Source organism: Hibiscus syriacus, unplaced genomic scaffold, assembly GCF_006381635.1.
Source record: "Hibiscus syriacus cultivar Baekdansim isolate YM2019G1 unplaced genomic scaffold, ASM638163v2 tig00112354_pilon, whole genome shotgun sequence".
NCBI classification, from domain to species: domain Eukaryota; kingdom Viridiplantae; phylum Streptophyta; class Magnoliopsida; order Malvales; family Malvaceae; genus Hibiscus; species Hibiscus syriacus.
In genome coordinates, this window is record NW_024063314.1 from 343,657 (window position 1) to 366,819 (window position 23,163).

The 23,163-nt window shown below is 35.4% G+C and overlaps 1 protein-coding gene, 1 non-coding gene and 5 pseudogenes across 2 annotated transcripts; 3 read left to right on the forward strand and 4 right to left on the reverse strand.

Annotated features, from left to right (window-relative positions):
• The first annotated feature begins 405 nt into the window (after window positions 1-405).
• On the forward strand, window positions 406-3,219 carry LOC120178599 (annotated as a pseudogene).
• Window positions 3,220-5,743: 2,524 nt separating this feature from the next.
• On the reverse strand, window positions 5,744-5,815 carry TRNAP-UGG. The gene has a single exon. It is a non-coding gene; the product is annotated as a tRNA-Pro (tRNA).
• A 341-nt stretch (window positions 5,816-6,156) lies between these two features.
• Window positions 6,157-9,384, forward strand: LOC120178603 (LIM domain-containing protein WLIM1-like). Its single transcript, XM_039184414.1, has 5 exons — window positions 6,157-6,628; window positions 7,553-7,692; window positions 8,522-8,618; window positions 8,773-8,862; window positions 8,975-9,384. The coding sequence occupies exons 2-5, from the start codon at window positions 7,679-7,681 to the stop codon at window positions 9,056-9,058; spliced, it is 285 nt and encodes a 94-aa protein (XP_039040345.1). The 5' UTR covers window positions 6,157-6,628; window positions 7,553-7,678; the 3' UTR covers window positions 9,059-9,384.
• Window positions 9,385-9,643: 259 nt separating this feature from the next.
• On the reverse strand, window positions 9,644-12,741 carry LOC120178595 (annotated as a pseudogene).
• A 2,152-nt stretch (window positions 12,742-14,893) lies between these two features.
• On the forward strand, window positions 14,894-17,292 carry LOC120178659 (annotated as a pseudogene).
• LOC120178620 lies at window positions 17,228-18,772 on the reverse strand (annotated as a pseudogene).
• Window positions 18,773-20,433: 1,661 nt separating this feature from the next.
• LOC120178621 lies at window positions 20,434-22,916 on the reverse strand (annotated as a pseudogene).
• Between the last annotated feature and the right edge of the window lie 247 nt (window positions 22,917-23,163).

The following is a 23,163-nucleotide window of genomic DNA, read 5'->3' on the forward strand; positions in this document are numbered from 1 at the left end:
AATAATCAAATACAAATGGTATCCAATGATCCGATTATTTTGCTTACTTAACTTGCGAGTACTTGATATACGGGTCGTGACACATATCATTCTTTGTACTACCTGAAGAATAAGGTACCCGATTATAACATCCTGTATAAACGAACCGATATTAGATTTTGCTTAAAATCAAAGGACGCTAACCGACAGCCTGAACAATGCAGCAGACAAATCAGGAAAAAGCCAAGTGTCAGTGACAAAAAATACTTTTGTTTATCAGCGTGAATGACAGGCAGTGACAAAATACGCAATGATTGGCTTTAATAATCCACCCTTAAATCATTGGCGCGTGCGAACCAGCTAGGAACCTTAATCAAACATCGCTTCGTGCTTTTTTTTTTATATTATTATTTATTTATATTTTAAGGTTATTTTATATTTATTGATTTAAATAGCGAGGGAATTCGATCAGTGTAACTAAGCCTATAAAGGCCTTCCGAAATTTTACTATTTTCCTCCGCGGAGCTCAAATCCGGAACCTAATTTCTTCTTTTCATCATCGGAAATGGATTATGGGAAGCTTTTCTCAGTTGGCTTCGAAGGTAAGCTCTCTCCTTGTTTTGTTAATGCGAAACAAAAGTGAAAATGTTAAGAAATTGTTTTTTTCAAGAAAAATGAAAAGGTGATTGCTTATTTCGTTCTTACTTGTTTTAATACTATCTCCGTTTTTAATTTGATAGTTAATAGTTGGATTGTTAAGTATATAAAGTCTGGAACCAGTACGGTGAAGTTGTGGATTTTTTATATATAGTTCTTTACTTGGATTTCTTCCCTTTTAACGGGGCTATGTTTTGATGCTAAGAACATCCACTACATGCGCATGGTTGTGATTAAAAGACCAGATTGGAAGTGTTTCTTTGTGATAGTTGGTTGATGGTAATTAAATTTTGTGTAAAGTGTAAACATTGCTGCCTAGATGGTTCATAGATTGTTCGCTGGCTACACTGTTGAAGTGCTTGAATTCGGTAACCTGTAAAAGATTGTGAGGAGAGGATGTTTTTCTCATCTATGCTCAAGGTGTTTGGGCATGTTTTTATACTGGATTTCTGTATATGTGTCTTTGTGGAGGTATTATGTCGATTATTTCACGGATTCTGTTCTTTAGTGTTGCATTTGGAAAGTGATAATTGCAGCTGGTAGCAACCGCAACAGTTGCAGGGAGCGAGGGTGTTGTTGTGTTGCTGGTGCATTCGAGATAATGATATCTGGTTACAGTGTGATCATATAATTGATCGCTGTAGTGTTATGTGCAGATTTGGACAATGCACAAAGAGGAGAATTAACAAGTGGCAGGGGTGGTCCATCACTAACCTAAAAAGCGCTCTTTGCCCAACCCAACTTCATTGCACGCGTTACACTGACCGAACAACTAGAATTCGAAATAGGAAGTGCTTTTTCCTTTTCTGGTTGGGATTGTCCAAACTAGCTAGCTGCCGCATCATGAATTATGCAAACAACAAAGGATTGCATTATACTTTTTAAAGAGCTCTCAGTGCGTGTTCTGTTTTTATGCATATTAATCCAACCTATTTGAATTAAATGTCCTCATGTTCAATCTATTTTCTTTCTCCTTGTAGTCTCTTTTTCAGCAAGAAATGGAGTTATCTTTAATAGGTCTCCAGAATGCCGGAAAAACATCCCTTGTTAATGTCATTGCTGTAAGTGCATTTATGTGAGAGTTATAACGTTTTTTTCATTTTTGTTAGCATCCTATCTCTTTAAACTTGTCCTGACAGCTTGACTTTTTTTCTCCTCATCTTATTTCAAGACTGGTGGATATAGTGAAGATATGATACAACGGTAAGTCACATGACAAAGAACGATGAAAATTATTCTTGAGAATGTTAACTCCCTTGCACAAGTTTTGTTTTCATGTTCTTTTGTTTCTTGTAATTTTCTTTCTGTTTGCAGGTAGGTTTAATATGAGGAAGGTAACTAAAGGAAACGTCACAATAAAGTTAGGGATCTTGGGGTCAACCAAGGTTCCGGAGTATGTGGGAGAGATACTGCCGTGCCGTTTCGGCTATCGTGTATGCTATTCATACTTTTATCTATTATTTCTCTTTAAGCATGAACTTGGAACACATGACATCGTTAAATGTTTTCTATGATATGCATGTTCAGTATGTGAGATTAGGAAAAACGAAAAGCCAATGTAACATGCTAGGAACATCCACATCATACCTTCTTAGTGATTTGTGCTCTATCTTCGGGTTAATCATGTTAAACTAAAAGTACAAGTGAATTGTTAGGTAAAAAAGGGAAATTAGAAAAAAAAATGTTGATATGTATATGCTGCAATTGTAATATACAATATATCCGAATATAATTGAAGGCAAAAAAAGGTGGGAATTATCTGATAAATCCTGGTTCACTACTGAGCTTATACTTAGCATGACCTTAAACAGAATTACTGGTTATTCTAATTTTCTTTTTTTCCTTCGTCTACTGATTGTCGTAATTCCCTACGCACAAATTTAAACCTTTTCGCTGTAAATGACTGGCAAATTAGCAATGTAAGCGTCTTAGATTGATATATGCTATTTAGCCGGATAGAAAATACATGATCCACACATCATGTTGTCTTTCGTATTGGTATCACTAGTTCTTACTCCGATTTTCTGCAACCTACAGCTATGTTTTGATGCTGCTGATTCTGATAACTTATCCGTCTCGAAGAGACTCCATGACCTGTTAAGTAAATCCTCACTGAATGGAATTCCCCTGCTGGTACTCGGAAACAAGATCGACAAACCAAGCCTTGTCCAAGGAAAATTTGACAGAGCAAATGTAAGTAAAGAATTACACGTTAAAATCTTCATTTTAGGTCCGACATCATAACCAAACCGACGGTCATTAATTCGTCGAAAACTTGTCCTTGACGTTATGCAGGGGGCTGAATTCTATTACAGACAGAGAAGTTGTTGTTATATGATTCGTGCAAGAACTCGACCACATCGATACGTGATTGATTGGCTTGTGAAGCATTCAAATCAAAGAATTGAACCCTCAAAACTTCACTTTGCTGTCTTTCTAACAAGGTTTGGTCGTGGCTGGGACCATGGTCTTAATTTTCCAGCTTGGCTTGAATCATTGTTATTATATATATAGTTTGTTTGGTGGGTGAGTGGGGTATAAATTTGTTTGATCTTTGTTTCATGTACAGAATATTGAGTTGTAGACAACCGAACATGGTAAATCGTTTCTTTCGTATTGGTAGTCAACTAGTTCTTACTCCGATTTTCTGCAACCTACAGCTATGTTGTTGATGCTGCTGATTCTGATAACTTATCCGTCTCGAGAAGAGAACTCCATGACCTGTTAAGTAAATCCTCACTGAATGGTATTCCCCTGCTGGTACTCGGAAACAAGATTGACAAACCAGAAGCCTTGTCCAAGGAAAATTTGACAGAGCAAATGTAAGTAAAAGAATTACACGTTAAAATCTTCATTTTAGTCCGACATCATAACCAAACCGACGGTCATTAATTCGTCGAAAACTTGTCCTTGACGTTATGCAGGGGGCTGAATTCTATTACAGACAGAGAAGTTTGTTGTTATATGATTTCGTGCAAGAACTCGACCAACATGGATACGGTGATTGATTGGCTTGTGAAGCATTCAAAATCAAAGAATTGAACCCTCAAAACTTCACTTTGCTGTCTTTCTAACAAGGTTTGGTCGTGGCTGGGACCATGGTCTTAATTTTCCAGCTTGGCTTTAATCATTGTTATTATATATATATATAGTTAGTTTGGTGGGTGAGTGGGGTATAAATTTGTTTGATCTTTGTTTCATGTACAGAATATTGAGTTGTAGACAACCGAACATGGTAAATCGTTTCGTCGTTTTGAATCAAATAAAAGCCTTTTGGATGATTTTTTTATATTTAAATGTTAACATGTCTTCTTGTAACTATGATTATATTTGTGAACAAATAGTTAAAGAAAAATAATAATAAAATGTGTAAATGTACTAGAAATGGGCAAATTATCCTATTGGTCATTAAATTTTGGAACCAAATCTATTTTGATCACTGAATAACATTAAATCGTTAAACTAAATTCAATATTTAATTTGTGATTGATGAAATTTTGTATGTAATTTAAATAGTAGTTAAAATAAAATATTCTATAAAATAAGAATGCTTTTAAGGGGATTTGAAGCTAAAAGGGTAAAGCAATAATTGAACTAATCTAGACAGATATGGGTTTTATTGTTTATAAAATTAATTTAGATTACGTTGTGTTTAATAATTTTTTTATATTTTATATTTTATATTTTAAATTAAAATTTATTATTTTTATTTACCACTTATATGAGCAAATATGTATACAATTGTCGAATTGACTTAATTAAAAATTTTAAAAATCTTATATTTATATATAGATGTTTAAAAACATTTTAATTTTTAATATTTAATAAAATAGATAAGACTTGAGAGCGGCAATTTTGTCTTTCCCCTTGACCGCCAGTCGTTCCCGCGGAAAAAGCCAAGTAAATTCACTTGAAACAAAGCGCAAGAATTACTCGAAAGCAAATTCAATATACTAATTCCTTTTCCCGTCATCCAAACGGCCTGTCAACTCCTCAGAATCTAACCTTTAATCGGCTATATATATAAGTTGCTGCTATGGAGCTCGACGCTCTCGAGTTGTTTTCTTTATACAATTCACTAGCTCGTGCAGATTTTTGCTCCACAAGAGGCTAAAGTTCCTCGCCAGATGAGTTTGTAATATCTCCTTCATTTTTATCGTACGTCTAATGTTTTGCAATCACTATGATTTTTTTTTTGGAAACCAAGGGTTAGTATAACTTCATTATTTTGTATATTTTGAGAAAGGATTTATTCTTTTTCCTGATTACTTGCATGGATTAGGTTAACATGTCGGCAATTAATAAAGTAGCAGAAGTAGGTATACTGATTATTTTTTATATGTTATTTATTTATGGTACTCATTTGTTAAGGTGTCTTGTCAGAATACAAACTAATCTGAACTTCATCAAGTGTTATAATATTGTGCAGTACGCACTTGGTTTAAGTTGAATTTGTACTGGATTCTTATGATCAATGATTTCAAGGTGTAGAAATTGAGAAAGTTAAAAGAAGGGATTCAAGGAATTCCGAGAATTGAAATCGGAACCCCTTTCACCCCGAGCTCTAATCGAAGTTCCCATTTTGTTTATGTTTAATGGAGTCAGCTTTTAGTTGTTAGATCTTCTATTGATGGTCTCTATAAACTTCAATGACTATATGATTACTGTTCAGCAAGTGTTAGAGTGCTGCCTGACTGCTTAAACAGCTAGTTTAAAGATCACACTGGATGATTAGTTCCATTGTCCCCTGTTCATTAAACGTTGTCTCTCAATAAACTTCTGTGTGCAGGACTCTGCGAACCGAATGCCAAGGTCTTTTGCTGATAAAGTAGGTATAAGTGCTATCTACTTTGGCTACTAAAGCCATTTGATAATTCTACCAAGGATCCTGAATGATCTATCATTGAGCGGGTATTGTTTGCACCTTTGCAAGGACCAGGCCATACTGTCTAGTGCGGCCATTTCTTTTATTCAAGCAGAAGTTGGACAGATACTTGCATGAGACCGCATTATAATGCTAAAAGAATTATTTCTTTGAAAGACGAAGCTAGATTCTTCTTGGCTAATGTTTAAATGGCAATACAGGATAGTAGAAAGAAAAAGGAGTGGGGCATTCCGAGAATCGAACTCGGGACCTCTCGCACCCAAAGCGAGAATCATACCACTAGACCAAATGCCCATATCTGACATTTATGTCAATTTTTTTTTAATTACAAGCTTTTGCTTCAAGATTATGCTAAACCTTTATTTCTAGCTTCTCACTTGTTAGCAAGTTATTCTGCTGTTAGAATGCTGGCTGAGTTCTTAGACTAGTGGTTTTTAATATGTTCTTATTGGATACATAGGCAGTTCTTGACTAATCAGTAAACTGAATCCCGAAGTCTATTATGATGCAATATGCAGAGGTGCTATCTACTTTAGCTGCTTAAGCTATTTCGTAATTCTAGTTAGGATCCTGAAATGGATCCTGCCTGGATGAGGTTCTGTGCCTTTGTAAGGCTCTGCTGCTCTGTTATAGTCATTGCACAAAAAACATTTAAACGAGGTTTTATGTTGGTTAAAGATGGAGCCTAGAGACTTCTCTTTCACTTGTTTTTCTTGCGGTGAACATTTTATTCATCAAAGTATTTTAAATCTGCTCCTCAAAAGCCAGTTGAGTACATGCTTATGTATGTGATCCCCTCCTTTGGCAGCATTAAGGCTGGCCTTTCATATATGGAGACTTTTAGATGGAACGTAAACAGAATTGGTTGCCCTTTGCTGGACAAGTTTAAGTCCGAATACGGGTACTCTGGAGTTCAAAAAAATGAAGAGTCAGATTTTAGACATGCTCTTCTGTTTATAGGGTGTCTTTGCTGAACAGGTTTAAGCCAGATTTTCATTTTCGGATGACTATAAGAGTAAAGGTACAAGAAAGAAGCTCTTGACAACAGCAGATTTATTTTTTTACTCTCTGCGAAGGAATCTTGTCAGGAACCAAACGGATCTGAAGGTACTAGGCCTCTATATTATTTTACTTGCACCCTAAGCGAGAATCATACCACTAGACCAAATGCCCATCTTTGATTGTTATCGTGTTTAGTAATTAAATTAGTTTGTAACTTATTTTAGATTTAAGTGTGCAAATTATGTGACATGCTTAGAAATTAGAATACACAGCTTAGTACCATAAAGATAAGCTTATAGGTAAATGGGCAGCTATGTAGAAATTTATTAGAAATCAGTCTTTGTATGACCTGCACACCAGAATTGACTGGTTATGGAAGGTGTAATTAAGATGAAGTTCTAGTTAGGATCCTGAAATGACTCCACCATGACAAGGATTAAACGGACAGTGGTTCAGTGAGTCTATAAAGATTTGCAGTGTGGTTCAGTGGTTCTATACTTTCATCAACTCCTGAATTTGTTGCGGTATGGATTTCTGAACTCATATTTTACTCGTGTTTCTATACAAGCCGCTGAATGGCATTTAGTTCGGCTTTACGAATATTAAGGAAGATCAATGACTTCGTGCTATTCAAGTTGTTGATGTGTGTTTTCAGCTTCTGAAGTGATATAATTGCTGTAGGGAAACCTTATTTGTTCCATAATTTCCCAATTCCCATTACCTTCTAGTTTGTACCCGAGTCAGAATTGTCCCTGAAAAAGGATGATCCGTCGTGAATATCGTTAGTCAATGAACTTGCTTTAAAAACGGAGAAAACAATAGCAAAAAGTGAGCAAAGCACATAAAATAATTAGGGCAATCCTACGAATAAGCAACCCGAAATTTACTGCAGACCACATCCGTGAGAACAAATTGACCTATTAACATTACCACGACAGACAGTTTCGAAGAACAAAGAGTAAAAGAAGGTTAATATAATCACCCGATCTGTCTTGTCTTTTATCTTTGTAAAAATGGCTTCATTTGCAGGGACACAACAGAAGTGCAGGGCATAACAGAAGTGCAGGGCATGCGACAAGACTGTCTATTTGGTTGATAAGCTAACGGCTGATAATCGGGTTTTTCACAAGGCTTGCTTTCGTTGCCACCATTGCAATGGCACTCTCAAGGTAATAATATGTTATATTTAATATTGCGTGGTTTTTGGAAAATAAACGAGGGAGCAGATGATGAAATCTGTATTTCAGACTTCAGGTTTATTTATATTTGTGTTTTTTAAATGAAATTTCATGTTCAGATAAGAAAAAGAACGGTATATATTGAAATCCGAATGTCATGTTTATTTTATTAGGGTGAAGTACAAAAATGGTCCCTCTACTATAGGATACTATTTTATTAAGTCATTTGACTATTAAAGTTATAAAATGGTCCTCAGACTGTATAGTGTTACATTGTTGAGTGACTATTAAAATTAAAAAGAGGTCACCCGATTATTCATTATGTTCTAAATTCGTCATTTTTCGTTAAAAAATTGACGGTATTCTGAGATGGTGTAATCTGCTGACTTTGATATGATAAAATCTAATATTGGAGTCTAAAACAACTATCATATCTCAGTCATCATGTTAATATCCAGTTTAGACAACTGCCAATTTTTTAATAAAAAAGGATGGCTTTGGAACATAATGGATAGTCGGTTGACCATTTTGTAACTTTTAATAGTCGATGAACTTAATAAAACAACATTTTATAGTTGAAGGACCATTTGTACTTTTTAATAGTCGGTGGACTTAATAAAGTGGTACCCTATAGTAGGGGACCATTTGTGTGCTTTACCCATTTTATTAAGTGATGGAATGAATTAATTGAACTAAAATTGAAACTGTTTTAGTGTTGCATTGTTGGTAGTATGACAAAATAATTTGTAATATATATATTTCTTGGTTACAATTTGTAATATTTTTAATAATCAAGTGATTTGATTATTTAATTTCGCAGCTTAGCAATTACAACTCCTTTGAAGGAGTGCTGTATTGTAGACCACATTATGATCAACTCTTCAAGAGAACTGGCAGTCTTGACAAGAGTTTTGAAGGTATATAAATATAGTTGGTATAATTGTTGAATATCAGTAGTTGTTTGTCTTTTTAATACTCTTACAGGAACACCAAAGATCAAACCTGAGAAATATGTTTTACTTAAACTGAAATTTAGCGATATGTCTTACCTTTGAGCTATGGATCCAACAGAGTATACTGAAACTGTCGAACGTGTTCGCTGGCACCAGAGAGAAGTGCAAGGGCAAGGGCTGTGATAACACTGTCTATCCAATTGAAAGGGTAAATAAATTAATTTAAAACCCATTTTTATTTTCTTTTAAAGAATACAAGTCCGGTTATCCGTTCAGCTCGATAATGAATCTAAAATCGGATATATCTCTTGTTGTTGAAGGTTACGGTTAATGGGACATCATACCACAGGGGCTGCTTCAAGTGCTGCCATGGAGGGTGCACCATTAGTCCATCAATTACGTAGCACGTGAAGGGAAGCTGTACTGCAAACATCACCATATCCAACTCTTCAAAGAGAAAGGAAACTACAGCCAACTCGAGACCGATCGCCCGAAAATACCATCAATACTTCAGCGACAGGAATTGTCACCGAATTGTAGGCCGCTTTATGCTTCGCCGATGGAAAGTCCGACCATCCATGCCACTTGGTTACATGTGGGCTGACCAACGGACAGATGTTAAGAAACTTTCTTATCTTCCATTGATGAGGTTTTAACAAATTTTTGGAATAAGATTGGTGGGCTTGTGAAAAAACTTGAATTTAACTCGATAACAAGCTGAGTTTGAACACTTCGATCTTTATCTCAAATCCATTTTTAACTAAACAGACAAGGTTCCTGAGCTGTGTTTAAACAGTTTGATCTTTATCTCAAATTTTGAGTTAAGCTCAAACTTCTTATAGATTGAACTCGACTTGATTAACCTCTAATCTTATCAAATCAAGCAATGTCATCAGCGTCAGTTCACCTACGAGATGTTACATAACAAAAAATTGAGCATTTTAGGCATTTTAAATGCATGTTTTAATAAATGTGGAACCCATTGTTCTTGTTTAGACAAATCAAATCCCGGAAAAGTTATACAATACCATCATTCAGTTCATGTTATTTTCCACATGGTTTCACAAGATAAACAGTTTTGGTCTAAAAGACTTACTCCAACAATCGCTTGTACTTGACACTGCGGTACCACCTCCGATTGTCCATAGGAACTCCGACATCCCCGCTTTATCCTCTTCGAATAGCTCAATATGGATGTTCATGCCAAAGACACCGGCAACTACAATAAAGGCACTGATTACAAGGGTGGCTGTTGTTAGCATGACTCCCATTTGAAGGAGATGGTTCTGTTTGTCATCTAGCATTATGTTAATGTAGTCCTCTGTGTCATCGACATATTCCCTCAGCTTCCCGGAAAGACGAAACAAAAATTAAGATCAATGTCAATAACCCTAAGTTAAAAGAATAATAATGATAAAGCAGCTTGTACGGTGTTATATGTCACATACCAAGGCTAGAGTGTACATACAATGATATATACTTTTGCCAAGTATGGGAACTAAAATGCTAACAGATACAGCAAATCTGGCGTTATTAAAAACAACACTAGCATACATACAGAAAAAACTAAAACAAAATAGAAAAACAACACACACAAAAAAAAAATCATGAATCAAGATCTTATATGATATATATACATTGCATGAAACCAAACCATGTCCAAGTTATTAGATGAAACAAAGGGGACATAACGAATTGGCAAGGGTGAGTGAAATACCGTGGACAGCTTGTTCAATGTACCATCAATTTGAACAAAGTATGCTTCCAAAGCATTTCTAACTCTTCTACATCAAGGTGCTTGCTGATAGCACTCCGTGTAGTGCTTGTATGAGTTCCATGGCTGTCTCGGCCAATTGCATTAGTAGCAGAAAACATATTATCCTGGGTATTATCAGATTCTTGGATATCACCTTCGTAATTGGTTGCCAAGGAGATTTCGGCAAGTGTCCTGACATAATGCAGGGAGAAATCTGAGATGCCGAAGATGGCAAGTAAAATGAACTGAAAAGGTGAATCTTTGATGAAATCAAACGGCGAAATTGTTTAGCACCTATCATTGATGTCTGGTTGAAGAACTTCACCACCCATGTCTTCTCTATCATTCATAGACGAGGTTGATGAATTTTCAAGTAGTTGTTTCTCAGTTAAATACATCTCAGCCATATTTCATCATCATCTAGCAAGTGCTCCAATTCATCCCTTACCTGAGAATAAGTATATACATAAGTTTAGAATTGAAAATGGAAGAAAGAAAAAGAAACAAAAAATGGAAGTTAAAACAAATGCATTGTTCAATTGATTGATGTCAACTCGGCTCGAATGTCACACATATGACATTCTGCATGGTTATGTTTAAATACACAACCTTCTGGACGCGCCCAATTATTGCAACTAATCGACTTTTAATTTGGCGAACCCGCTCCAAATTGAGAGTACTGATCTTTGATGTCAATTTATCTAAGGCAGGATGAGCCTCTAGCTCCAATGTCTTTGCCTGCATCGGAATAAAACAATAACCAAACATAACGAGTAAAACAGCGTGATGGTAACAAAAAAGTTCACAGACAAACTAAGAGAGAGAGAATTACTCACTTCATTTTCTAAGCAGCAACAAGCTGCTTCAAGGCATGCCTCCAATGCAACAAACTCAAATGGGAAATCTTGGAACCATTGGGTTCTCAAGACTCTGTTTCTCTTCTGATTTACCTTCATCATCCAGATTCTGAGGCTGTGAAAACCTTGATGACAAATTTTGAGAACTTGATCGAATTATGTAGTTGGAATCATCAACCGCACCTTCCTAAAGAAGAAAACAAAACGATTTGGCCAATGAAGCCGAAAAAGAATCAGTTGTAGAGCCTAGTAACAAAATGGAAATTGGTAGAGAACCAAGAATGAACCAGCAGGAGCTGATATTGACTATTTTTCCTGACTCAATTTTTTTCTGTAAGTACCGGAGACTAACACTTCGAAATATGTACAAGGACATGACCCTCCAGAACACTCCATATACAAGGAGGAACTTTTAAAATTTAAGCATTCGAGTGTGGGAACATACCCGTACCCATCAAACATTTGAATCCGAGTAACCTAGGATATTGAGCTATAGCAACATGACTGACTGACTACTTGCAACTAGAAAGAGGGAAATGAGCTCGCAAAGCAGCAGTTGGCAGCTACTGAGCTTATCACCGACATGTTGAGAGCTGCCAAGCTGATTATTAGTTACGAAAATGGGGTAACCACCAGATGAGCTAGCAGGTATCTATAAGTTAAGTCAATAAATTGTGACAGGATAACAGTTACGCTTATTATCGCTAAATTCTGGAAGGCAATTATGTTGTTGAATTCCACTACGTTACTTAGACTCGGAGGCGAGTGTTGATTTGACTGCAATTATGAAGGAAAGATATCAATTTCTGTATTTTCTCCCCTAAACTATCAATTCACAGTGAATACTGTGATAGAATACATGATTTTACCTAATTGAAATAAGAAAATTTCATCGATGCAAAATAAAGCAGGAAAACAAATAAACCCTAAAACAAAATGCCATGATAGAACATCAACTAAACAAATATATATATATATATACAAATTTATAAATAACGAACCTGGTCTTTGGTTGCTTGAAAATGGCACAAAATTCGGCTCTGAATCTCATCAACAAAGGGGGTAACCGAAGGATCCTTAGAATTCAAAAGCAAAACCTCTTGCGCTGTGATGATTGCCTTAATATGTTCCAAGTTAATCACGATCGCCCTTTCACGACCCAGAATCGTAGACGGGTACGACAGAAGCGGGTCTAATATCCGAAGATCTCGAGCGGGTAAACCCGTCCGTCTCATGATTGCATGCTTTCCGGCCCCTACCATCTGGGTGTGGCACGTCGAGTCCAGTATAAGCCATGCCCGAACACCGGTCCCCTTCTTCCGATGACCGGCGACGGTGGTGGCGGCTTGAGCTTGATTAGGGAACGGAGTAGGTCGGGACGAAAGGTCCGGATCGTCATCGGGTTTGAGCGGTGGCGACGTAGGTCGACTTGTCATTTTGGGCTTTATCTTCTGAGGAGCATTGGATACTGAGATTTAGCGGCAACAAGGATCCGCTTAGTTATTTATAGCCTGCGTATCTAACTTACGCGTGGTGTTAAAAAATGTCCTAGTACCCACCTTTTACCGGCGCAGCTTTTGACTTCTTTCACCGTAAACAAAGGATAAAAAAAATAGGGAACGAAATAAGGATGATTGTTATTACGAAGTTTTAGGTATAACAGAGTATTAGAACTTTAATTATTAAATAGTTAATTTTTAAAAAAATAATAATTATAATTTATAATTAATAAAATTATAAATGACTTTCTCTAATTATAAGATGTTATTTTGTTGATTATATCAGTTATTAAAATAATTCTTTGATTATATAACGTTATTTTGTTAATTATATCGATTATTAATTTGTCATTGAACTATTCATAAGTTATAAGCTCTCCCTTTTGTCAGAAAATTAATGATCATTTGATTTAGATGTTAATCTGTTGATTGAAATATGATAAACTCATATTAAAGATGTATATTAAGCATTGATATTGCTCTTAAGTACTGGCTCGACAGGATAATGTTTTAAACATCGGCTCGAAGACATAATGTAAATGGATAGTTGATCTACATAATATAACTCAAATAATTATTGGATCAAATTTTATTATATTTCAATCAATAGATTAATATTCAACTTAGACGACAGCTAATTTTTTTAATAAAAAATGACAAGATTAGAACATATGAATAGTCATATGATTATTTTATAATTTTAAATAATTATATAACTCAATAAAATAATATCATAAAGTTGAAATACCATTTTATAACTTTTAATTATTGAGATTTAACAAAGCAACACTCACCATTTGTGTGATTTACCCAAAAATAATAATTTTCCTTTATTTAATTTCTTAAATTTGAGTATTTTTCTAAATAAACTCTTAAATTTGAGTATTTTTATGTGAATAATATTTATTTAATAATTATTTAAGTAAATATAATTTAAAATATAATTAAAAAAATGTTTTTTAATAGAGATGGGTCAAGTTGGTTATTGTTCTTTCTTAAAATATAATTATTTAAGTAAATAAACTCAATAAAATTATTGTTATTTCTTAAAGAATAATCATGTCTATAGAATATATAACATTATCAATAAATATATATAAATTAAGGTTGTTTATTAACTATATATTAAGTTTTAGATTAATTATAAATTTAATTATTTTTTGTTCCTAAAAATTCTATTATATCGGATGATTGAGCATCATGTATTCAAGATTAATGAAATACATAGCTGTTGAATTTTTCGATGGACCGTACTATCCAAAGAGATCTCAACAATATGTAACGAAATTTTGTTTAGCTTATCCCATAGACTTTCCTATTTGTGTCGATGAGTATATGTACAAGTGGTTAGAACTCAAGAATTTAAGTTTGTAAATTAAAGTTTGAATCCTATAACAGTAATAGAAAATCTATAAATTTTTATGTAAATCTCAATTGAATTTTAGGTATGTCATGACTTTATATTGGAGGAGTCATCCCTAACTTAAAATTTGATATACTTTTCGATTGTGAATTAAACATATTTTTTTTTGTTATAAAAAACAAAATTCAAAACATAACACATAATATATATCATTATTCAACTATTAAAAATCAAATTTAAATTTAATTTGTTCAAAAACATACTAAAAGGACGCGAATCTCTCAATTTTAAAATTGACTATTAAATAAAATACGGATAAATTATATCATTGATCGTTAAACCTTAACATTATTTTTTTGTTTTGAACAATGAACTTAAAATGCATTAATTATAGCATTATTTTTTTATTTGTACTTTCAAAATTGAAAATGCCAACTATCAGTGGTTAAAAAACTACAGCTAATAAGGGAACTGATAAATCGGGATTGGAATGTGTAATATGTACGAAGAGAAGGGAATAAAATTACTGATAAACTAGTAAAAAGTATCAATTTCGAAGATAGTCAAACCAAAATCTTACAGAAGCTTTCTGTTGATATAAGTCAACTCGTGATTGAAGAATGTAATTAGGTTTAAGTAATTAGGTAATTTTCATTTTCTTACAAAAAAAAAAAAACAAAACAAAACAAAAAAAAAACTGTAGCTAATTAAATTTGAAAAATAAAACCATTTTCCAATTATAAATATACCTATCCACCCCTTCGAGTCCTCCACATTTCAATCATCTTGTCTATCACAAAGGTGTCTTGATAAACGCCTTTGATTCTAGTGTTTCTTCGATTTGATTTGAATATTTCTTAAGCGAAAATGAGAGAGTGCATTTCAGTTCACATCGGTCAGGCCGGTATTCAGGTTGGAAATGCCTGCTGGGAGCTTTACTGCCTCGAGCACGGGATTCAGGTATTTTTAGATTCTTTTTCTTTCATTTTCTCGGTTTCAGATTTGATCTTCGTTGCCTTTTTTCTCAGATCTGCGTTTCATTGTTCTACGCTCGAATGTATTTTCTTCATTTCGTTCAGATATGTGTTTTAACCTTCAAATCTCATTATCTGCCTTTTATATCTACTTAGATTTGTTGCCTTTTCTTGTATTTGAATGATTTTCCACGAAATCTGAGAATGCCTAGGTCTACGTTATTCATATTCTGTTTTCCCATGTTTAAGGCTATGTATTCTATCAGATCTGGCAAATATTGTTTTGAGTTTTAGAATTTTCAGTGGTCATTTTCCTTCAGATCCACGTTTATCTATTTTTTTTCTTATGTTTTTTTAAATGTAAAGCGTTTGCATTTTAGTTATCTTTAGATTCTCGAAGCTTTATTCTAGTAGATCTAGTTAATATTTTATCCGGATCTTAAAAAATTAGCTGGCTTTTGCTTTAGACCTGTGATTTTTCTCTACATTTTAGAAAATGTAAAGCATTCTGAATTTCGCTTACATTTACCTTTGAGATCTAAGTTTTGGTCATTGAATAATGAGCGGTTGCATTTCTGTTTTAAACAGCCTGATGGCCAGATGCCTAGTGACAAGACTGTCGGTGGAGGCGATGATGCTTTCAACACCTTTTTCAGTGAAACCGGAGCTGGGAAGCACGTACCTCGTGCTGTTTTTGTAGATCTTGAACCCACCGTTATTGATGAAGTGAGGACTGGTGCTTATCGTCAGCTCTTCCACCCAGAGCAACTCATCAGCGGCAAAGAAGATGCCGCCAACAACTTCGCCCGTGGCCACTACACCAGTACTTTCTTTTGACCTAATCCCATTTACTTATTAGACATATAGTTTAACCAATTTCATTTAATGTAATTAACATTCGTTATTCTCTTGCTTCAGTTGGCAAGGAAATTGTTGATCTATGCTTGGACCGCATAAGGAAGCTAGCTGATAACTGCACTGGTCTTCAAGGGTTCCTTGTTTTCAATGCTGTCGGTGGAGGCACTGGATCTGGTCTTGGTTCTCTTCTTTTGGAGCGATTGTCTGTCGATTATGGCAAGAAATCCAAGTTGGGTTTTACTGTCTACCCATCTCCCCAGGTTTCCACTTCCGTTGTTGAGCCCTACAACAGTGTTCTCTCCACTCACTCCCTTTTGGAGCACACTGATGTTGCTGTCCTCCTCGACAATGAGGCTATCTATGACATTTGCAGGCGCTCTCTTGACATTGAGCGCCCCACCTACACCAATCTTAACCGCCTTGTCTCTCAGGTATCAGATCTCAAGTTTCTTGAATTTGACTGAAAATATTAATTCAGTTAGGTCATTGTTGAGTTGATTTGATTGCTTCTGCAATTGTGATGATATCTTTACTTGTGATTCAGGTGATTTCCTCCTTGACTGCCTCACTTAGGTTTGATGGAGCCTTGAACGTTGATGTGAATGAATTCCAGACCAACTTGGTCCCCTACCCAAGGATCCACTTCATGCTTTCTTCATATGCTCCGGTCATCTCTGCCGAGAAAGCCTATCATGAGCAGCTCTCCGTGGCTGAAATCACAAACAGTGCCTTTGAGCCTTCATCTATGATGGTCAAGTGCATGCTGTTTGATGTACCGTGGTGATGTTCTCCCCAAGGATGTCAATGCTGCAGTCACTAACATCAAGACCAAGCGCACCATTCAGTTCGTCGATTGGTGCCCGACCGGATTCAAGTGCGGTATCAACTACCAGCCTCCTAGTGTTGTTCCTGGTGGTGACCTTGCTAAAGTCCAGAGGGCTGTTTGCATGATTTCAAACTCGACCAGTGTTGCTGAAGTGTTCTCCCGTATCGACCACAAGTTTGATCTCATGTATGCCAAACGAGCTTTCGCGCACTGGTATGTCGGTGAGGGAATGGAAGAAGGAGAATTCTCGGAGGCACGTGAGGATTTGGCTGCATTGGAGAAGGAATACGAAGAAGTTGGGGCCGAGTCAGGCGAAAATGAGGATGATGGTGATGAGGAGTATTAAAAGTGTGGTGCGTGTAAGTTCGAGTGCGAGGTCGCCTCTTCTATCATGTGTTTGCTTTTTATGAGCTTCAGATTGTTTGAAGCTTGTTTAGTGTTTAGTATGTTTGTTTCTTGTTGAAACTTGAATTGGTTTTATATAATTTTCGAGAGCCGTGGACCATTCCGGGCCTAACTACCCACAAGAAAGGTTGTTCACATTGTACTAGCCCCCGATCCATCTCGATCAGTTCATTGAGCCAACCGATGCATTTATCGTCTACGGTCAGTATCGAGCTATCGATGGTTGGGGCTAGTTTGTGTAATGGTCCTACTGTGAAAATTGGCGCTGGGAAGCGTTGTTTTACATTTGAAATTGCTTGTTGTTCAAGAAAAGCCATCGAGTTCACGATTATAGCCGACGAGCTCTTCACCGCGTTCATGAATGCGACTCTCACTTCTGTCATCACTTCCGTCTGATACTGTGACAACAATGCACGTAACCGTGAAAGATGAAGAGCTTGCATCTCTGACAAATCAATTTCAGAATTGAAATCTGCAACATAAATACTAAGGGGGGTGTTTGGATTGGGGAATGTGGGATTCCCATGGGAATGGAATCCACATTCCCCCGTTTGGTTAGCCCGGGAATCCTATTCCCGGTAATGTAAGATTACCAATAGTGGATTTTTTGGGGTATATTACCGGGAATGTCATTACCTCCCTTTCCTTAGGTATTGTTGGATTACCGGCGTTTTGGACTAAAATGCCCTTAAATTTTTATTTTTTTTCAAAAATATATTTATTCTGTCATCGAATAATAAAAATTTTACGAATGTTAAATTACAAATTTATCCTTAAATTATTTTAGATTTACAAAAAAAAATCTATAATTAAAATTTTATATAAAGTTCAAGGGTTTAAATAAAATTTTTACCCTTTCATTAAACTTTTTTTTATTTTTAATTTTGTAAAAAATATATAAATATTATGAATTTAATTTTTTTTAAAGAAAATATATAAATATTTTCCAACTTGTAATATTACACAAATATATAATTAGGACAATTTGGTCAAATATACATTCCAATAATCTTTTATTCCTTTAACCAAACACGGTAATCTTACATTCCTGCTAAGCCAACCAAACACAAAATACAACATTCCCAGTAATGCTATTCCTTGGTAATCTTACATTCCCACTGGTAATCTTATATTCCGTGAACCAAACGCACCCTAAGAGTTTAGGATATTGATTGTTTCGCCAACAAAAAGAAATATGTTTAAATTATTTAAAACAAATGCGATGATAATTATTTATAACTTCAAGTGTCAAAGTGATAAAATATATCCTTTAAGTATTAAAATGAGTAAATCCAACTAATAATCATAGTGTGTTAGTATGGTAACTTGTTGCGCAATCAAACAATAAAGAGGTAAATCGCAAACTTTTTTGCTCGAGTTCGGAAAACACAGGAAAGTGGTTCGAAGGGTCGGGAGAGTTCAATTTGGGGTGAATTACGGTGATCGAGAAGCCTTTCGAGTGTAGGAAAGTGGCTAGTTGGATCATGGGTGTGTTATGTGGCCTTGAAAGGGTACCATAACTAGCACTAAATGACATGATTTCTGTTGCTTCTCCATTTGCTTGTTTTGGTCTGTTTCTCTTTTGCAGTGAGCTTTTGGTAAAGTTAATGGAGAGAAGTTGAAATTAAAGACTGGAAGGCCAATGATTGGTATATTGAAATCAGTCTTCCACTATCTTTAGTTACTCAATAGTTCACGGCTGCTGGCTTAAATGGTCCTTGATTTTGACTTTTTTGTGGAAAACATGCTTTTAGAATGGATAAATCAACATTTAGTCCCTTGCAATTTATCTTAATTTGATCCTTAAGTTTTGTGTGTGATTAATGTGGGGTAAGTACAACGCAGTAGGCAATATATGTTGAAAGATAACTCTCAATCATTTGACATTGAACGTTCACACCTTCGATATTTCTGAAGTTCGAACTCAAGATCTCAAGGAATAACAACAATTAATCTGAGGTAAGTACAATGCATTAGACAATATCCGATGTTTTCTAGTTTAATTATTGAATTTAGATTTTTAGTTTCGTCGAATGTTTTTACACCATTTAAACTTGATGTTTTTGTTTAAAATTATTTGATATGTTAATCGATTAATTTAAATGTAAATATTATAAAATTTTATATGAGAGTTATCTTTTTAACTCAATTTCATTCACAATGTAAAGTTTAAACCATAAATAGAGAAATCATTAATTCATATAAACAATGTTTAAGAGTTCAAATCCTCACGTTATGAATATTAAATCGGAATATAAAATTTAATGATATTGTAAATCATTATATCGTATTTAGTGATATAAAGTATAATTACATGGTATATATATTTTTTAATAGTGTAGGATGATTCTAAAATGATATTTATTTAGAATTTTTTTATTATTGATAACATGCACATTTTACAAAATCAATCGTTGGAACCCAAGAATTTGAAGGAATTTAGATCAATCTCAAATCCTCTAGACATAAATTACAAAGTAACAATAAATTATAGGACATAAATGGTCCCTCATCTATAGGATAATGTTTTATTGAGTCTTTTGATTATTAAAAGTTATAAAATGATCCTCTAACTGTAGAGAGTTACTTTGTCGAGTCCCTCGACTATTAAAAGTTACAAAATTATCACTCGATTATTCATTATGTTCCAGACTCCTCATTTTTAGTTAAAGTTTTTACGGCAGTCGAGCTGTACGTTAACTTGTTAATCGGGATAAGATAAAATCTGATACCATAATCTCAAATTACTACTATATCCCCGTCAACATCTTAATGTCTAACTCAAACGGTTGTTAATAATTTAATGAAAAATGACGAGTTTAGAACATAATGAATAGTCAAGTGACCATTTTATAACTTTTAATAGCTAAGAGACTCAATAAAGTAACTTCCTATAATCGGGAGACTATTTTATAATATTTAAAAATTAAAAGACTAAATAAAATAATATTCTATAGTATCTGTGTACTTTACCGTAAATTATAATGAGTATAAAAAACACATCATAAATTATCCAATTACACGGAATGAATTTTCAATCACGCTCTTAGACTTTAGTATCACTTGTTACAAAAATTCTTCACACCGAGAAATAATAGTAAAAAGTAAGAAAAACAGCAGAAATAAACAATGCATGAAAAACGATTGTCGGTCGAATCAGACAGAAGATCTCCATCGAAAACATCAAAACATTTGATTTCACGTAATATGCTATAAGGTAGTATTTGGTAATAAACTTAAATCAGCAGATGTAGATTCCACCCCATGTTCTTAGTCGCTCCTCAGCTTCAACAGCCCGCATCGTTTTATCGACCGTTCATCATCTCGTGTCAAAATCCAATCTAAAAGTTTCGACTTGTATATGCCCATGTCCCAAGTGGCTCGTAGCATCAGAAAGAGTAGAATGGTAGTTTGAAGGACGGTTCCGACCAGCATGCCGGACCAAATCCCTTGCACCCTGAGCTTGAATGTGAATCTCAGCAAAGCTCCTGCCGGAATTCCAAATATATAATAACAAACAATGTTGATTAAGCCAGCATATGCTTGCCACCCTGCCCCTACCGCCACTCCTATGGAACCTAATCCAAAATAATTAAATTCGAGTTCGAGTAACATGGTCCGAAATCAAATTACACCATCCTTTTTACCATGGAGAACAGGTAGGGTGCTATTGAGGAAGATTGTTGCTGCGAGGAAATATCCGAGATTCGATGCCGCCTTTATAACCGGCAGTTTGTCGGAGATCAACTTCGGAAAATCGTGTCTGGGTGCTAGAAGAACGGCGGTGAAAGTGACGCCGACCGCCAACGACGTCAAAACGGCCACCATGATCGAGAATTTCGCCGCTTTGGGATGTCCGGCTCTGAGTTCGTTGGCAACTCGAACACTGAGCATATATAATTCGAAAACTTTAGAAGAAGATAATAATGGAGATGATATTGAAACCAGATTTTGTATAGGGGTTGAGCAATGGACCTTGCTGCTACGTTGAATCCCAAAGTAACCATTGAAGTCCAAAGTTGAAAGTTCATACCGCAAAAATTATGAACCCAAATGAATGGAGAATCTACCCTTTATATTATATTTAGTTAAAGGCTTAATACCAAAATAAGTATCCAAATTATATCTCTTTTTCTAAATAGGTGCCTAAACTATTTTTTGGTCCATCCAAGTGTCTAACGTTAAAAACATTACCATTTTAGGCGTCCGAGCCGTTAACAGTGTTAATTTTCCTATTAAGTGACATGTGTCACAATCAGGTGATTTTAAAAATTTTATTTAAAATTAAAAAAATAAAATTATATATATTTTTAAAAGAAAATATAAGCATTTTTGAAATAACCCCAAAACTTTGAAAACCTTCATTAAACCCCTAAACCCACGCCGACCGTCACCCTTGTCACCGACAGAGCTCCACTCGACCTCACCTCTCCTTAGTGACCAAAATCCCCATGAAATCGTGATCGATTGACGGCGAATCGATGTATTTTACCTTGTGAACCCTAAGATTAAAATCGTAATCTCATACAATTTCAACAACCAATTGATGCCAAGTTCAACGGCGTATGACTTGGAGTATGGCAGAAACTACGTCGGCAGTGGTGGTTGTGGTTGGAAAGAGTGGGGCGGATTAAGGTTAGGATTTGAGATTTTGGAGTTGTTTTATAATATAAGAAAATTTAGTGTTTTTTTATAAATATCATAATATTTTTAAAAAATTAAATTTTAAAAACACCGTTGACAGCCCAGACATCTAAATGTGCAACGTTTGTAACGTTAGACACCGAAATGAAAAAAAAACAAGTTCAGACATGTTTGGGAAAAACAATATAGTTTGGGCACTTATATTGGTATTAAGCCTTAGTTTAACGAAACCCCGCAACGATTTAAAAGCCAACAGCGAAAGACCCGTTCACGAATCCGGGGAAAACCCAGAAACCACATAAATCACCATCGCAATAACTTGAAGCCACCACGAGATGTTCCCGTCCGCGGCTGTACCCAGTAGACCGAGCTCCAGCTTGGTCACCAGAGCCCAGTTCAACAAAACATGACAACCCAAGCTGAAGACAGAGATCACGGTCATAACCCAGACTTTGGTCTGAGCTTGAAGGAACCTTTGGATCGGGAAATTGATGGCGTAAGCGACGAAATGGGGGACCACCATCCTGCAATATTTTCCGGCAAGCTCCGCGATATCCTTGTCTTGTCGTAGTAGGTTTAGTATCGGTTTTGCGAGGAGGTAACACGGTGTTAGACATAGAGCGATTATTCCGGTTATGATCCATGATCTTTGGAGATAGATTCCGAGCATGTTGTGCTGTCCGGCGCCGACGGCTTGACCGCATAGTGTCTCCAGTGCACTTCCCATTCCTAACTAAACAAGGACATGAACACAAGGATACGATCATCGGAAGATAAGATTCTAGGGTTTTGATGTACCTCACCATGATGCCGAAAACGAAGCCTTCGATGACGTTCGTCGTTATGGTAACTGCGGCGAGTTGGAGTTCTCCCAAGTGACTGGCAAAGGTAACGGTGACGAAACCGATCGAAAACTGAGAGACCGATACCAAAATCGCAGGGCCTGCGATCTCCCACATCTTCTTTGATTCTTGCCAGCTTTTTCTTATGATCTTTTGCTTCACCGCCGGCTCTCCTCTAGACTGTCTCTCCGGTTGAAATGTCTTCTGATGGCTTTTCTTCTGCTTCTCTTGAGTTCATTTTCGCTTTACAACTATATCTATACATAATACATCTATCTTTATATATATGTAAGTATATATATGGATTGATGCATGCAGAAACGAAGCTGGCAGACCACACGTTTTTTAGGTTAAAAATTGAATTATGAGAGATTGAGTTGTTTAATTTTAAAATATGTTGGATAAAAAATTAAGACATAAAATTTAAAATTATAGTTTAGTCTCACTGATTTTAAAAGTGAAATGTCTTAAAAGTAATTCTAATG

Excerpts from the sequence above, each read along its gene's own strand:
- LOC120178603 (XM_039184414.1), top strand. Across the intron at positions 8,619-8,772 it reads TCTTGACAAGAGTTTTGAAG|AGTATACTGAAACTGTCGAA; the intron begins GTATATAAATAT and ends TGGATCCAACAG. Across the intron at positions 8,863-8,974 it reads CTGTCTATCCAATTGAAAGG|GTTACGGTTAATGGGACATC; the intron begins GTAAATAAATTA and ends TTGTTGTTGAAG.